General features: G+C 38.8%; 1 protein-coding gene across 1 annotated transcript in view; it reads left to right on the plus strand.

Moving 5' to 3' along the window:
• The window catches only part of FBN1 (fibrillin 1), a 302,515-nt gene that overhangs the window by 159,751 nt on the left and 124,278 nt on the right, over positions 1-18,486 (plus strand). The window contains exons 9-12 of the mRNA XM_020976933.2: positions 379-537; positions 11,118-11,300; positions 11,902-12,042; positions 17,742-17,861. Of these exons, the coding sequence (XP_020832592.1) occupies positions 379-537; positions 11,118-11,300; positions 11,902-12,042; positions 17,742-17,861 (603 nt within the window). The remainder of the gene's footprint in view (positions 1-378; positions 538-11,117; positions 11,301-11,901; positions 12,043-17,741; positions 17,862-18,486) is intronic.

The raw sequence follows: 18,486 nt of genomic DNA on the forward strand, positions 1-18,486 counted from the left end.
AATTGCTGCTGCATATTTCCACTGGACAATTGTAACTTGGAATAGTGGGAATACTTCCTGGGTTCACTCTTCATGCTAGTCTCACCCCTCACTTGCCTCAGGACTTCCGGGCAGGAAGAGAGGGAAGGGGAGGAGTTTGTTACTTGCGCGTTGCACATGCTCAGTGTGAGCCGAGTTGGGGGCGGCGGGAGGGAGTGTTTTGCACATGCTCAGGGGGAGCCGAGGGAGGAGGAGGAGCAATACGCACATGCACAGGCCGAGGTCGCGCCTTTTCCGCTGGAGTTGCCAGGGTCGACCTCGGGAACTGTGTCCCCTTCGAGGGCGGCCTTTTTGTGTGTTTCACGTGAGTGATCTACATGCACTTCTCTGCCCCCACAGATGTTCGCCAAGGATTCTGTTACACGTCCCTGGCCAATGGACGCTGCAACAACCAGCTTCCCCAGCAGCTCACCAAGACGCAGTGCTGCTGCGACGTGGGGCGCTGCTGGGCCCCGGGGCCTGCAACGGCCCCCGAGATGTGCCCCATCCGGGCCACAGGTAGGCTTTCTTCTGGCTGGCCGCTCCAACCCCTTAAAAAAATAGAAAGAAAGGTCTAGCGTGGCAAGAAAATAAAATATCTATTCCCACTTTGGCTGAAATCCAGGGGAAAGGACTACAGCCCTAAAGAGAGTGGACGTCGTTGTTAATTACTTTTTAGGTAATTAATCTATGTACAGGACCCTGAGAGCCTTCCTTTTGAGGAGGTCCAAGCTGTCTTTCATTTTTATCGATTTTTGTTGGCTTTACTTTTTCCCACAAGTTTTCAAAAAGTCAGTATGGTGGAACCTCTTCTCTTAGGAACATTTGGGGTAATAGAGAATGGGAGGTATCCTTTCCCCTTTTATTCAGTACTGGGCAGGTCTTTTTAGTAGAGTTCAATTTGGGTCTCTGAGGGAGATCAAGAAAATGGAAAGAATTCAGAGACCATTCTGAAAGGTGATCGTTTGTGAATAAGAGCAATGAATAAAGGTTTGATTTATAAAGATTTAACCTTAAATAGGAAAGGGTACTGTAATATTGATCTCAAAGATTATGAATGAGTATCTTATAGAGGGGGACTATTAGTCATTCCTTATTTCTGGTGAGAAAAGAGCTCATCAAATTGAACCCAAGTTTGACAAAAGGGTTTGTTGAAGGACAGAATTGCTGTGTGTGAAAACAAGTTACTAAGGGAGACCATTAAAACTTCATTTCTGTAGATCTTTAAAAACAGGATAATTTTGTCACGTGCCAGTGGTTGGTTTAAGGATCAGCCTGCCTGAAGGCAAGGGGGATGTATATGTGCCATCTGAGCAACGTTCTGCCCTTCCAAACGTTCTGGCTGCAATGCAGGTTCAACTTCTCTGATGAAAATATTCCATTCATCACCTGTAACCCCTCTCCCAACATCCAGTCTAACTCTGCCTTTCCTAACAACTGAATTCTCTCATGTCACACTTTTTTTTAAAAATGACAACACTTTCCATCTCCTAGACTTGATTGAGATTTAGCTTTTTCTAACTGAAACCATTCCTCTCAGTTTCCTCCAGTTATGGACACTCCCCCTTCTGCTCATCTGATTCACAGACAGGAAAAAAGGGGTTAGCCTAGCTATTCCATTGCCCCCAGTATCACTTCTGGTCTATCATTATTCTTCTATCACCCAGCAGCCTCTCCTTTTGAAGGCCATGCCATCTTAGCCACATCTTTGTGTCACTGTTGTTATCTGGCTCCAGGATATTCCCTTACCTTCCTCAATGACTTCAGCATCTAGTTAACATTTTTCTCTTCAGTGACTTTCCCACCCGAGTTGATTTTCTAACTTCCTGGGCTCATGTCTCTTCTACTTCAATTTTTGTCACTATCTAAATGTCCCCCTGGTAGTATCTCAAACCTCATCTCCACTCCATTTTAGTCACTCATTGGCATAACCTTAGATTTAGTTGAGCTTTGAAATTACTTTACCTCAAAGATCTTGGATCTTACCTTCCATTTCTTTCCCCTCAGACTCATTCAATCTACTCTTTGTAGTCATTGTGAACCTTTCCTGTTATTAAAATTTATCAGTCATTATCTAGATATAGTTACCTCCCTAGCCAACTGGGATTCCATGGTCAACTTCAGAATTGCTTTTGCTACTGTCATGGAATCCCAATCCCCCTTAATTCTTTTAGTCTCCCAACCTTGCTGATCCTCAGCACTGAGCCACCACACTATCCACTTTATCTTTTCTTGCACTGCCGTAAAGTAGTTTGCAGTTTCTCTATTTCCTCACCCAATCAAAGTCCAGTTTCCTTACCAGCACACCACTGAAACGGCTTTTTTTTTTTTTTTTGCTAGGCAATGGGGTTAAGTGACTTGCCCAGGGTCACACAGCTAGTAAGTGTTATGTGTCTGAGGGCAGATATGAACTCAGGTCCTCCTGAATCCAGGGCCGGTGCTCTATCCATTGCGCCACCTAGCTGCCCCTGAAATGGCTTTTTCAGAGAACACCCATGACCTCATAAACAAAAAATCTTTTTAAAAATTTTATTTTATTCTGAACTTAAGAAATGTAACAAGCATTTCCATAACATAGTAGAATAGAAAGAGGATTGTACATGAAACTGTAAATCTATTATGTGCAACTTACTATTCCCTTTAAATATATAATACCAACGGTCTTTTCTACATAATTATTTATCTGAAATATTTGGCTCTATTTATGATCCTCGTCTTGTTACATGATCTCATGTTAATATCTATGACACTGTATTCTGTTTTTCTTCCTGCCTTTTTGTCCATTCAATCTTTGTCTCTTTCCTTGGCTTCTCTTCTTTGTCTCATACCTTAAATGTAGATATACTCCAGATTCTGTCCCCATTCTTCTCTTATTCCATTCCATGTACTCTCATAGTTTAAGCTACCATCTGTATTTGTGCAATTCCCAAATCTACATCTCTAGCTCTGGCTTCGTTCTGAGGTTCCATGCTTGCAATTCCAAAGTCCTGTAAGACCTCCTCACCTGGAGGTTTGACCTGGAGGTCAATGTGTTTCCAAAACCAAAGTCAAGATCTTTCCGCCTAAACCAGGCTTTTATCTTGACACCTATGTTTTTAATGATGCTGCTATCATTTTCTTAGTAATCCAGACTTGAAATGTCAGTCGTCCTTAAAACTTCCTTCTTTTGTCCCCAGTCCATCAAATCAAATCCCTTTTATTCCTATTTCTGCAGTATCACTTACATTCATCCTCTCCTTTCTTTTCCCCTTCCACCCTAGTACAGGACCTGTTACCTCTTGTCTAGATTATAACTACCTTCTACTTGGTCTCCCTATCTTTCTGTCTTTTCCTCCTCAAATCTGATCTACACCCTGCTGTCAGGTTCATATTCCTAAAGTACAGCTGTGATCACAATTTCCCTTTGTTTGAAATCCTTTAATAGAGATCCAGCTCCTTGGCCTGACATTCAAGGTCCTCCTTAACCTGGCATTAATCTATCTTTGTAGACTTATAAATCAGTCAACCAACGAGCACTTATTAAGTGCTTATTATGTGCTAGACAGTGAGCTGTGCTCTGGAGATGCAAATACAAAGAATGAAACGATCCTAACTTAAGAGCTTACATTTTCTCATGGTTTCTGCTCCTCTTTTCATATGCTTTTCTTTCTGCCTGGCATGCTGTCCAGCTATTGGAATCCAACTCATCCTTTAAGCTTTAGTTCAGAAGTCACGTCATTCATGAAGTATGTCCTGATTACTGAAACTAGAAATGTTGTCTTCTGAATTTCTAAAGTTCTTTGTACCACTCTTGTAGCATTTGTCTCTTGCTACCTTGTCACAGAACAAGGCTGCCTCTTCTAGAGCCAGAATGTTGAGAGTTGGAAGGGATTCATAGGCCTTTGTATAACCCCAGGGAAATTGGGGAGGGGGGGGGACCTGCAGCCTTGAGGCCACGTGTGGCCTTCTGGGTCGTTGGGTGCAGCCTTTTGATTGAGTCAAAGTTTTACAGAACAAATCCTTTAATTAAGGGGATTTGTTCTGTGAAGTTTGGATTCAGTTAAAGGGCCACACTTGAGGACTTAGAGGTGGCCTTGAGGCTGCAAGTTCCCCACCCTAGTAGAGAAACCAGCTATCTTCTGAAGCAGCCTATTTTTGTTTTGATTGTTCAGTTCTTGGGCAGTTTTCCTTCAGTCTAGCCTGCATGTGCCTTTGCATTTTCCACTCACTGTTCCTAGTTCTGCCCTCTGACATCAGATAGAATAAACCTATTCTCTTCTACTATATTCTCTTCAAATACTTGAATACATTTATCACATTCCCCCCAAATTTTCTCTTCAGGCTAAACATCTTCAGTTCCTTCAACAGTTCTTCACATGCCCATGATCTTGAGGCTTTTCACTTTCCTAGTTGTACTCTTCTGGATGCTCTCTAGTTTATAAATAGCCTTCCTAAAAGAGGTGCCTAGACCTAAGCATAATACTCCAGATATGGTCTACTCATCATAGAATAAGCTTCTAAGCGGTTCCTCTCTAGGCCTGGACTCTTAATCTAACTTAGGATTACATTAGCTTTTTTTTGGTCTTCTATATAATATTGCTGATCTGTATCGAGCTTGTAATCTACTTTACATTTGTTTCTATTGAATTTCATCTCTTTTGCTTTGACTTGATGTTCTAACAAGTCAGGATTCCTTTGAATCCTGATTCTGTCATCTGTGGGAGCTGTCCCTTGTAGCAAATTAGGTATTCATAACATCTCAGCTTTTATTCAAATCATTGATAATAAACCTCCATTGGAGACCTCTTTCCAAGTTGATATTGAACCATTGTATCTCCTGATAGATGACAACTTTCTAGGAGACAAGATGCACCTCTTTTTATTTTTTAATTCCCCTTTGGTTCCTAGCGCAGTACCTGGAACATAATAGGTGCTCAGTTGATATTTGTTGAACTAATGCTGGTCTCTCCAAGTCTCTTCTACCCTTATGATTCTAGAGTTGAAGATGGTACTTAGTTTACCCTCATGGAGTTTGTGTCCTGTAAAATGGATCCAGACCAAGGAATTTAAAGGTTCCATGTGAATATGAGGTTAGAAGGATCTCTCTTTGTAACAGTGCCATGTATATGATTCAGAATAAAAATTTTTATTTGTGGTCATTGACTGTACTGCTTACAGAATTGTAATTCTTTATTGAAGGTTGCACGCCGGTACATAGATGTAAAAATAAAATTTCTGTTTATTGCTGAGAATTATATATGGAAATTAAAGGAGTCACAAAAACATTTACTATATTTCAACATCTAGCATGTCATATGTGTTGCCAGATTCTTTTTGTGCCTGATAGTATTGCCCGAGAGTAAATTAGTTACATATAGAAACTACATTAAGTCCTTCAGTACACTAAAGTGCTTTTTTAAGAAAAAAAAACTTTAGTGAGTTTCTGCTTTGGTAAATCACTGCTTTAGAAGTTCCAGGCTTACACTGCTGGGACATGGCTTAGTCACTGTTTTATAATACTGCAAAAATTAGCTTAGAAATTATAAATGTTGAGGCTGTGCTTAGAGCTTAAGCAGTCTGTAGCTAAAGAGGAGAAAATCAATGCAATATTCTGGAAAATCAGGCAACATGAGGAGCAGATAGCTTTGGGTCCACTGAAACTCTGTCAGTACCACACTCCTCAGAACTTTAGAATTTCTAGATATAATGATGAAGGAGGGAGAAGATTTCAATAGATCAGGATCTAGGAAAACTTTGAGGGTAGTTGGAAGCTCTCCAGAAATGATGTGTTTCACCTCAACAAAAATGGCACAAGGCTGCTCATAACAAACATTTAAAAGGTTGTAGTTTTTACTTGAAAAAGATGTTTTGTATTGTTGTGAGACAACAGTGTGCCTCTAGGTTGGTGAATGGGAGAAGCAGAGATTCAGATTGACACAAGTCCAGCTAGAATAATTGGGTAGAATTTGATAATGCGCCCCAAATAACTTGATAATGAAGTACTCTTGTCATTAACTCAGACAGACAGTAGAGGGAAATAACAAAAAAGCATGTTTACTCTTAAGTATTTTTTTTTAGAAGTGACAGATGTATTTTTTAAAAAGGAAGAATAGTATCAAGTGATAAAATTATTATTTCAGAAGCTTGTGGGAAAGAGGATAACTGGTAGGACAGGGTGCTGCCAGGTCATAGATTATATAGTTAGGAGAGTGTTATAATTAAATGCAAGCACAGTATGAACAGCGCTGTGATGTAATGGTCATTCAACTCTAATTCAAATCCTTGCTCCAGTATTTTCTAGCCTGTGTAATCATGGGCAAGTCATGTCACTGAATTTGTTTCCTAATCTATAAAACAGGGATTATAATACCCCACAGGGTTGGTAGTACTATAGATTTAGAACTGAAAGAAACTTTAAAGGTCATTTAGTCCAGTCCTCTCATTCAACATATGAGGAAACTTGGGACTAGAAAATTTAAGTGACTTTTCAAGATCACCTAGTGGCAGAGCTAGAGTTCAAATCTAGGTCCTTGTGCTCCAGATCCAACACTTTCCACTGTGCCTCATTGAAAAAGAAGCTTTTGCAGACCTTAAATTGCCATATAAATGTGGGTTACTATTTTCTTAACCAGGCAGCACAAAGTGCTACAGAATCCTCATGGGAAGAAATTCCAGATATAAAATAAAACTGTGGTAATAGGGCTTCATGCTACAGGCCACCTGACCTGGATAATAAAACTGCCCTGGGAATGTTAAATAAGATTGGAAAAGCCGCCAAATTAGGCCAGGTAGTAATAATGGGGGACAACATAGGAACATCATAATTATCTGCCCATAAACTGGCAGGATTCCCTATGGGGATGTAACAGGGAAGGTTTTTGGATAAGACAAATGACTGCTTCTTAGAAGAAGTCAAATTAGAGTCCACAAGGAAAGGAAATAGCTTGGGTTTGTTTCTGAGTAGTGGACAGGAACTGGTGTAGGAAGTATCTGTGGGTGAACCACTATGTGGTAGTGATTATAGTGTGATTAAGTACAAAATCCTGGCAAGAGAGGAAAAACCAACAGAAATCCACCACATGGTTCCTCAGTTATAAGAGAGGGAACTATGACAAAATGTGGGCATTATTTAGGGGGAAAATGGGAAGGAATAGTTTTGTCTTTTTTTTTTTTAAACACCCAAAGTGAATAACCCACAGGGAGCCTGGAAACTATTTAAAAACACCTTTTGGAAGCCCGATAAAAACATGTGCCAGAGATACAAAAGGCCAGGTGCTCCAAGGAAAACCCTGCATAGCTAATTTGTAGACTGCCTGATTTAATAGAATAGGTACGCTTGTGGGGTAAGTCAGGTGCAAACAAGAAACTAGATGTGCCAAAAAAGACCTGCAAAGGACTGCAAAACTCGTAATGAAATGGTCTTTAAAGTCCTCAAAGGCAGGATGTAAGCTGGAAAATTAGTGAGGCTGCTTGATCGTCATGATGCAAAAGATCTACCCAGAGATGACAGAGATAGCAGAGACTCTCTGCCTCCTTTGTTACAACCCTTTACTGGGGAAAATGTTAGGAGGGTGTCCACTCCCAAGTTGTCTTTTGAATCCACTAGTTCTGAGTTCTTTGGACACTATATGTAACAGTAACCTATGTGAGAGATAAACAGTGTGGTATAGTGGGAAAAAAGTTGGATTTGAAGTTAAAGGAGCTGGATTCAAGTCTACACTATGCCATTGATTGACTGCCTGTGTGACCCTCAGAAAGTTATTTAAATTCTCTGGGTCTCAGTTTCTTCATCTATAAAATGAAGGATATTGGAACTCTAAGATCCCTTTTGATTTTATTGATACTGTAATGATTTTATGATCCTAAACCCTCAACATGTACTAGAACTAGTAATTTATAAACTAAATGTAAGATAATCACAAGTATTAGTTATCATCATAAGAGTTTTGTGGAAACTCAAAGGTAAAAATATGAAACTGTGGTCCAAAATGTGGAACCTTATCATGATTAGCCTCTGTTGCTGAGTATTGTCTCATTAGGATCCTATCTTTAAGAAGGGGAGGATATCTCACTCTGGAAACACCTGTCGTAGATTTGGAAAAGGTCTCAGCCTCTCTCACAGTGTACAGAGAAGTCCCTTTTCCTTCTGCACCATCTTCTAGGCTAGGTAAAAGTACAACAAGATCCAAATGGATATATATCTCTTTGTTTTGTTGTGTTTTTTTTTAACATCACACAAGCTGAGAATGGCTTTAACATTTAAAAATACAGTAATATTTTATTTTAAAATGTAAAATCCATTCTTAGCTCTCTGGCCAGCTGACTCCTGGGCTAGAGTATTGGACTAATTCCCCTCTCCCCACAACTGGCCCTTTGATTTCTTTTGTATATACATCTCCTGATGAAGAAACCCTAACAATGAAAAAGACAGCTATTCAGCAAAGTATAATCTTAGAGAATTGCCCAGAGCACTGAGAGGTTAAGTGATTTGCTCAGGGTCACAAAGTCAGTGTATGTCAGAGGCAAGACTTGAACCCAGCTTTCTATCCACTATGCCTTGCCACCTCTAAGCAAATAACATGAAATTTAGTAGTAAATTAGGGCTGGTACATTGTGGCAGAATGATAAGTTAGTAATTGCTTGGTGGTGTAAAGAAAGTATTTATCTTGCTTTTTGACTTTCTCTGTTTTCCCTGATATTCCTAAATATTCTTATAATGGATTTTAATCAGGATGTGTATAGCAACGGGTCTATATATTTTAGGATGTGATTATGGAAATAATCTATTTCTATATACAGTCTTGGAAATTTGCTTTTACTTGTCAGTTATAATTCTAAAAATACCGAAGTCCACAGCACCATCCTGTCACAATTCTTTCGCTCTAATAAGATGACGTGTGTCTTATGTTACTACAATAGCCATTTGATATAATTGCCCTTAATTTACCTCCAGTACCTTAGAATTTTTGTATCTTCGCCCATTTCCTCTTCCTTTCTACTTTGAAGAAGAAATTTTTCTTTTCTTCTTTGATTGTGATCCCATTCTCTTCTGCCCTCTTTCAGGTCCTTGGTCCATTAGTTATCCTATTTCCTTCTTGCATCTTCAGTCTCCCCTTGTACAGCTGCTTCTTCTTTTCCTACAAATAAATCCTCTTTTTTTTAATTTTAATTTTAATTTTTTATTTTTTAGGCAATTGGGGTTAAGTGACTTGCCCAGGGTCACACAGCTAGTAAGTGTCAAATGTTGATTTGAACTCGGGTCCTCCTGACTTCAGGGCTGGTGCTCTATCCACTGTGCCACCTAGCTGCCCCTAAATAAGTCCTCTTATCTCTCTTAGAACAAACTGTTTCTTCATCCTGCTTTCCATTTGAAGGTAGTTTTTGTTTATTTTCTCAGGAAATATCTAGAAAGAGAAGTTTTCATTTGCTTTCTCCACTACCTTATCTCTTATTCATTCTTGTACCCTTTAGCTTCTGAACCCTTCTCTTGACTAAAATTGACTTTTCAAAGATCAGTTACCCCTAAATAACCGAATATGCTAGCCCAGGAGTGGGGAACCTGTGGCCTTGAGGCCACATATGGCCTTCTGGGTCCTTGGGTACAGCCTTTTGACAGAGTCCCAAGTTTTACAGAACAAATCCTTTATAAAGGGGATTTGTTCTGTGAAGTTTAGATTCAGTTAAAGGGCTGCAGCTGAGGACCTAGAGGGTCACAGGTTCCCCACACCTGTGCTAACCTTTCCTAAGGCTTTATATCACTTAACTTCTTTTAAGCATATGGTATTATTTTCCACCTTTTCCTTTTTGGAATTCTCTCTTTCCTTACCTTTGGGGACATTAGTTTCCTAGTCATTTTCCTCTCTTCTTCTCTGTCTCTTTCCCCAGTTTCTCTTTCTTTTCCTACCTCCTACATATAGTTGTGTTCCAAGTCTCAACTGCTTTTGCTCTCATCTATCTCTGTGTGCTCCTTTGGCAATTTATTATCTAGGCTTCAACATTTCTCTTAATAGGACTACTTTCAAATCTGTATTATTAGCTCTGACCTCTCTCACAGTGTATTAGTATGCATTTCTAGCAGCCTCCTGAACAGGCCTCCATCTGAATGTATTGCTGGTACATCAATATGCCTCTAAAATTAAATTCAAGATCTTTCTTCCATTCTTTAAACCAACTCCTTATGACTTCCCTATTTCTGTTGATGACACTACTATTTTTCCAGTCACCTAGGCTTCAGAGACATTTTTTCTTTTTTCTACTGTCATGCTTTTCCTCCTATTCAGTAGGCCCCCAAGTCCCATGAATTCTGCCTCTACAATATCTCTCATATTTAGCCATTCTCTTCCATTCTAGCTGCCATTACCATAGTCCAGGCCCTAATTATTTATTGCTTATTTGGAATTTTACAGCCTTTGGAAGCCTTTTATGATAGTAATAGCCTTTTGAAAGATGAGACTATTTCCTACCTCACCTTCCTTCTTTTTGACCTATAGTCTCAAGAAATTCATTTTCCCAACACAGAGCCCTTACTATGTCCCTTCTGATAAGAAAGTTTCTTGTTGCCTACAAATTAAGTCTTTAGCTTGGCATTCAAGGCTCTCCCCAATCTTCTGTCTTATCTCATGCTATTCCCCTTCATGTATCTTGTGCTTCAGTAAAGCTTGACTGACTACTTACTGCTCCCTTGAACCCAATTGTAATCCATGATTTCTCTTATGTCATTCCCTCTACCTAGATTTCCCCCCCTCTACTGCCTCTTCTTTAAGGTCCACCTTAAATGTCACCGTAAAAATGAAGCTGTTCCTGATTCTCTTCCCACATGGAAGTGATATTTCCCTCCATTGCACTCTCATAATGCCTGCACTTATGGGATAGTTTTGTATATGTATGTGTCTTATCTTTCATACTGAACTATAAACTTCTTGAAGACAATAACACCTTCCTTACTCTGGTTTGTATTCTTTTTGTGACTAGCATTTCTTATATATTATAGACATGCAGCAAAATTTTCTTTTCATAAAATTGAAAGAAATAGCTTTTTAAAATCTGCAAATAATTAACATATAATATTGTTTATTTTCCCTCACAGCTTGAGTTTAGCCCTGGTATTTTTTTTTTTCCAGAGGAGTTCCACAGGCTTTGCACACTACCTGGATTAGTTCCTGGAAGACCTGATATTCCTTTGCCTCCGGGTGTCTTCCCTCCCAGTGGCCCAGTTCCTCCTGGTGTCCCTGTGCCGCCTGGCATCTATCCACCAATTCCTAGACCACAACTCCCAGAGCCTTATCCATCTCGGGAACCATCCAGTAAGAATTGAATTAGCGTTTGATTATTTTCCTCTTGTTGTACTGGGTTCTTAAATGCCTATTCATGCTACTTAATTTTTGCTTTGTTTATATTCAAGTTTAGCAAGTGAACTTGAAATCATCATCTTGACAACTTACCCATTAAATGGAGAGTTAAGATATTTATAGGGTGCACATTTTATATAGAGAACATGTTAGAGGTGTAAAATCAGTCTTTGTAACATGTTATGCCAGGCAAGTTTGATGTGGTTCATGCCATCCACCTGCTGACCCTGTTGCTTGAAAGTGGTGATAATATGTTACCAGTTTTGGTATGGCAGCCTAAAGAGTGGAGCAGCATGCTTCACTTCCTGTATGTGCCCCACTGGGCAGAAATGATTTTGGAAGGCTGGTGTAGAAACATGAAGTGTCTTCTACTTAGTCATTTGTGTTCTCAACAGGTCTGATCTGCTGGCGTGACCAACATACAGGAAATAGTAACTTTTTTGGATGTAACGACTTACATATTTCTTTCTGTTTAGCATACATACATACAGTAAGTAATGTTTGTGTTTAGTGTTGTTTTGCCAAACACTGACCTCCATCAAAAAATGTTTTATAGGGGTGTTGCCAGTCAATATCACTGATTACTGCCAGCTATATCGAGGTCTCTGCCTCAATGGGCACTGTATTCCCACCCCTGGGAGCTACCGCTGTGAATGCAACAAAGGATTTCAGCTGGACATTCGTGGAGAGTGCATTGGTATGTGATTGGGGGCGGAGTTTCCATAAGTGTTGTAGGAATAGTGAGCTCTATTCTCTGTCTACCATTGACTTTTTCAGGGAGATGGTAATCAGCACAGCACAGAACTGCCCTTGTTGTTTGATCCAAAAGTGCTCTGAGTTAGCAGTGTCAAACTCAAGTAGAAATGGGGGTCACTGATCCATAAATAAGGATTCCTGAGGGCTGCATATTGACTTAGTTTTAAAATGTAATATTATCAATGTGTTTTAGTCTTTTATTTATTTTTTTACTATTTCCCAATTACATTTTAATCTGGTTTAGGCCACACTCAAGTGTTGTAGGCCACATGCAACCTGTAGGCCACCTGTTTGACACCTCTGCTGAATCATATAGCCAGATTTGTAGACATGGTGGGGGTAAGGGACATGGGTGGAATTAACTTGGTAATATTTTAAGTTTAATGACAGTCTCGGGTCCCTGCTACAACATTTTCGTCTTATTTTAAAGCACCAAACATTCTAAAAAGAGCTGGTTATGTACTAGCTACGCTGATAAAGGCAGAGAAGGATAAAATGGCCAGATGTCCCAATGGACTATATTCTGGGTTGTCCTACAGAATGGATAGTCCAAAGTAGGGACTGTCCCACATGTTCCAGGACATCTGGTCCACTTAGTTTATCAGATTGCAATAGACACCTTAGGATTCTTTGTTACAGGTTCTTTTTTCTTTTCCAAAAACCTCTTTGCACTGATTTTTTTTCCCCATGGGGAATATTTATTTGTTTCTAGTGCTTATCTTTTTTTCTGTCTCACACCTAGCCTATTAGCTTATTTTAATTTGATTCAGCCAGTCTTTCCCTCTTATCATTCTTTTGTCTGAATCATCTTTTATTACCCTTCCTCCCTCACCCCTGACTCCTGGGGTCCCTTTTAGCAAAAGGCCTCCAGGCATCCTTAATACTGAGGCATTATATTTGACAGGTGTACAAAAATAATTCTTCCATTGAGTTGAATATAATTCAAATAAATCCAATTAAACAAGCATTTATTAAGCACACATAGACATTTTTAAACCACTGAGGGGCAGGGTGATGACGTGGATAAAGAGCTGGCCTTAGAGTTAGAACACCTGGGTTCAAGCCCTGTGTCTGACACATCCTGGCTGTGTAACACTGGGCAAATTGCATATCCTCTTAGTGCTGTGGGCAATTTTCTATCACTATAAGTTGCAGAGAAGGTAGTGACTTGGACTGGTAGAATTTTCCTCACCTAGAGGTTCCCTGTACCAAAAAAATCACATGTTCATTTCCTGTCACTGTCCCTTACTATGTTCAAGGCACTGTACTAGGCCCTGTGGACACAAAGACAAAAAAACAAAACAAAAATCCCCTGCTTTCAAGAGGTTTATACATATGAGGCCAGATCAGTTAGAGGCTATGAGAGGGAGATCCTTAAAAATATCCCAAGATATTTGATCAGGAAAAACCTGATTGGTTGTGCAGTCAACCTTCCTATCCCAGAGGCCCAGAGAGGAAAAGTAATTTGCCTAAGGTTATTGGTTAGTGGCAGAGCAAGGAGGAGAACAAGGCCTCCTGATTTTCCAGGCTAGACAAGTGTGTTGTTCCTTCCTTGGTGTGTAGGGGAGGACTGAGACCTTCTTATTTGATTCAGAAGACTTGTGCTCATTTGTGGGCCGTAAGATTGTAGTGGCCTTCATAGGAGCTGTGGCTGTGATTGATAACCTTGGGCTGTCAAGTAAACAGGACTCACTGAGGCTCTAAGAAACTGCTTTCAGGCTCTCCTTACTACTGTACACCTGAAAGACATACTCCTGTTTGAAACAAGCGTAGTGTAAGGAAAACTTTTCTAATAAGGAAAATGTGTGGTGCAGTGGATACAACCTAGGATGGAAAGTCAAGAAGATCGGAATTTAAATGCAGTCTCAGATGCTTAGTAGTTGTGGGACTCTGGGCAAGTCACCTAACCTGTGTTTGCTTTAGTTTCCTCATCTAAAAATGGGGATTGATTATAATAACTGTTAGGATTGTTTTAAGCATTAAATGAGATATTACACACATATAAAGTACTTTGTAAACATTAAAACATTAAATAAATGCAGCTATTAATAACAATTACAGCTCTCCAAAAGAGAGCTGCCTCGAGGTTGTAACCGTTACTAGAAGTTTTCAAGCAGAGGCTGGATGACCACTTGTCTGATGTGTTATGACAGGGAATTTCTTTTGAGGGGCTATGGATTACACTAGATGGATGCCAAGGTTCCTTTTAGCCCTGAGATTTTGTGGGTCTGTAAATCACTTGTTCACTACATGTACTCTTCACCAGTGAAAGTGTAGAACTCAGTTTTTTTTTTTGTCAGAATTAAGGCTTAGTTTTATTCATGATTCCAGTTTAGAACACTTTACCCAAACATGGCTTATTTCTTTCCTACTACCTGTTTTCCAAGTCTTTGATAAATAGCCTTTAGAGAGAGAGAGAATCTCTCTAGCTTGGTTAGTGATTGAAACTGAAGCAAAAACTATTTCAGTTGCCATATACTTAATTTATTAAAGTCGGTAACACAAAAGTAAATACCATTAGTAGACCCACTTTAATTACTGATTAGATGAAAATTCCCAAGAAGCATCCAATGATGATGATGATGATGATGATAAGAATAGCTAACTTATGTAGCTCTAAAGTTTGCAAAGTGCTTTACAGATGACATTTCATTTGAGCTTCATAATAATTCTGTGAACTAGGTGTTATTATTATCTCCACTTTACAAATGAGTAAACTAAGGCTAATTGACTAAATGACTTACCTAGGGTTGCATAGCTATTAGGTATCTAAAGCAGGTTTTGAACTTGGATCTTTCTGACTTAAAGGGTGAGTGGTTTTTTGTTGTTGTTGTTCTGAACCACTTTGATGCCTAAAAACTTTCCTTATTCCAGGCAGTTTTGTCTACTCTATTCTGTATCAGTGATTTAGGTAGGAAAAAAGCAGAAAAACAATACTTCCTGGTTTCTGGTTCTGCTAAGTTTCTTGGTGAGGTGTCCATTTCCTTCAGCTGTGGCAAAAAGAGTGTTGGACAGGGAGCAAGAAGAACCTGAGTTCTAATTCTAATTCAATCAATAACTAGCAATGGAACCTTTGGGCAAATATCTTAACTTATCGAGGCCTCAATTTAGTCATTTGTAAAATGAGAGAATTTAGACTTTGAGGGTTAACGGCAGTAAAAATAGCATTTATATGGTGCTTTTAGATTTGCAAAGGGCTTTAAATGTATTTTATTTTATCTAACTCTAACATTCTGGTATAGGGCTAAATTTTAGGAGAATATAAGGTTAATGGGATACCGAGATTTGTGGTAGGTGTTTATTGGGAGTGTAAACTATACTGTAGATAAATTCTTCCCTTTAAAAATGACCTCTATAGCCTTGCTAATGTTGTTTATAGAACTCAAGGTGGAAAATCCCAAAGTAGCTATATTTCCATTTCCTAGATTCAGAAGGGATAACTAATATCCTAACTCCCTGAGTACTTAAAGAATGTCAGAAAATAGTCATATTCAGCTTGTGCAGGTCAGCATATAGTCTAAATCCAACATAGGAAAACTGTTTATTTGCCCTGATGATTGTGCTACCACATGTTTAAGTATATTCTCTGAAAAAATTGCAGTAAGAGAGTCCTCCCTTATTTGCACAAATAAATCTGTTCAATTGGGTAGGGTGCCAGTCATATTCAAAACAAGACAGAAAAAGCCATTTTTTTTACATAATTATCCATGTTTATGAATATACAAGGTAGTTTTATAGGAAGGATACTAGCAGTTAAGGAGAGGCAGGGGATCAAGACAGTCCTCATGGTGCCTAAGCTGCGTCTCTTTTTTTCCAATTCTTTTTTAATTTAGTATTTTATTTTCCCCCAGTTACAGTAAAAACAATTTTTAACATTTGTTTTTAAAACTTTGACTTCCAAATTCTCTCCTTTTCTCCCTCCTCACCCCCTCTCATTGAGAAAGCAATTAATTTGATATAGGTTATACGTGTGTAGTCATGCAAAACATTTCCATAATAGTCATGTTGTGAAAGAAAACATAGACCAAAGAGGGGGAAAACCTCAAGAAAAAGAAAGTTAAAAAATATGCTTCAATCTGTATTCAGACAGTATCCATTCTTTCTCTGGGGATGGATAGCATTTTTCATTATAAGTTCTTCAGAGTCACCTTCAATCATTGCATTGCTGAGAATAGCTAAGTCACTCACAGCTGATCATCTTACAGTATTACTGTTAATTTGTGCATGGTACACTTCACTTTGCATCAGCTTATGTAAGTCTTTCCAGGTTTTTCTGAGAGCATCCTGCTCATTATTTCCTACAGCACAATAGTATTCCTATAGCACAATATCATAATCACGTACCACAATTTGTTCAGCCATTTTCCTATTGGTGGGCATCCTCTCAATTTCCAGTTCTTTGCCCCTAGAAAAGAGCTGCTATAAACATTTTTGTGCATATAGGTCCTTTTCCTGAAAACGCCATTCTTAAAACATGATAGATGTTTTATAGTCTTTTATTTTTTAAAAATGTGGTCTTTTGCACCTCTAATAAAATCCTGCTCTGATGCCTTATGTCAAGTAAAGTCAATAGATATTTCTTAAGCCCTTAATATGTGCCAGTCTCTGTGCTAAATTCTGGGGATACAGATATAAGCAAAAAGATGCATCATCATCGAATAGCAATTACCCCAATTATTTCAAAGCCTCACTTAGAAGATAATCTTCACCATGTTGGACTATATGTCTGTAATGGCCTTGTAAGATTTTCAGATGTTTCTCACAAGATATTCCCCAAGAAATTGAAGTGTTGAGCCATTGAGACTCCTGAAGACCTCCTATATTTTTGCAGTTGTATCCCCATTGCCTCTAGAATTACCATAGTAGGTGGAAGTGAAAGGCCCAAGTGGATAGAGATCTGATATCAGTGTCATCAAGACTTATATTCAAGGCTTTTCAAAGCCATATACTGGCTTTGTGATCCCAGACAGTTTTCTTAACCTCTACAGGAGCATAAATTATAAAGAAGCTGCAAATATGCATTGCTTAGAGGGAGTTCCCCCATTTAGGAGTTCCTTATATCAGTGAAGTCATAGGTCTAATCCCTATCCCTTGCACAGTGCCTGGTACTTATTAGGGGCTTAACAAATGCTTATTCACTGATTGATGATAAAAGAGTTACGATCTATATTGCTTAAGGGAATTCCATACCAATCAAATAACAGATTGTTGAAGTATTGAAGCAAGACACTTTACACATGGAGGGAAAAAAAACCCCAACTATTAAAATTCTTGCTTCCAGATGTAGTGGTGCACACCTGTAATGCCTGATCCTGAGGAGACTGAGGCTGATGGGTTGCTTAGTTCATAGTTTTGAACTGCAGTAGGGTTAAAGCTGTGTGGCTGTCCATACTAAGTTGTGAGCTCCTGGGAATGGAGAGCCACTAGCTACCTCAGGCAGGGCAAACCAGTCCAGGATGGAAAAATGAAGCATGGTGTCCTGATCAGTATTGGAATTAGGCCTGTGAGTGATCGTATACTTCCAGCCTTGGCAAGATAGGGAGATTCAAACTCAAAAAATAAAATAAAACAAAGCAATTCTTGCAGCTGCATTGTTGTCATCTAATTTCCCACTAACAATTTACTGTTTATGTTTTACAGATGTTGATGAGTGTGAGAAAAATCCTTGCATAGGTGGAGAATGTGTCAATACTCAAGGATCCTACATATGCCAATGTCGAGTTGGATATCAGAGCACATTGACAAGGACTGAATGTCGAGGTAAAGTTTAATGTTTCATAGCTAGAAGTTAAGACAGCATGGAGTGAAAACACTCCTCCTTAACAAATTTAAATTGTTTTCCAACCTCCCCCTTTTAGCATTAACATACATTTAACATAAATTTCTTCTTATAAGGGAAAATCTTATATTCCTCACTATTGATCCTAAGCTACTATTGCCTATAATCAATTTCTGAACTAGAGATTTGGGTATGGAAGAAGCCAATTAGACCTTCCTAAACTGGGAAATTCAATAAGGATACAGATTTTACTGAGCTGTCATTAAAAAAATGCCTTAAAGTAAATAATTGATGTTGAAATGAACCATTCCTGATTAAATTCCCAAAGAGACTTTGTTCCTCTCCATATTTGTCTCTATTGCAGTTTTCTGCCAAGATAACAGAAAGCTATCATGCCATGCACCTAGAAAGGCAAAATCCAAATGAAAAAGAACATAATCATTTTGATGAAAATAAAAAAAGAGGAAAAGAGATTTGCATTTTTACAATCTTCACCTAATAAAAAGGGAGAACAGTTTTTGTTTTTGCTTGAAAAACATCTGAAATGTCACTCACATCACTTCCCTATGGCTATTGTCCTATTTCAGGTTCTTAATAGTTTTTACT

The sequence above is a fragment of the Phascolarctos cinereus genome, unplaced genomic scaffold (genome assembly GCF_003287225.1).
Source record: "Phascolarctos cinereus isolate Bilbo 61053 unplaced genomic scaffold, phaCin_HiC Scaffold_3;HRSCAF=262, whole genome shotgun sequence".
Taxonomy (NCBI): Eukaryota; Metazoa; Chordata; class Mammalia; order Diprotodontia; family Phascolarctidae; genus Phascolarctos; species Phascolarctos cinereus.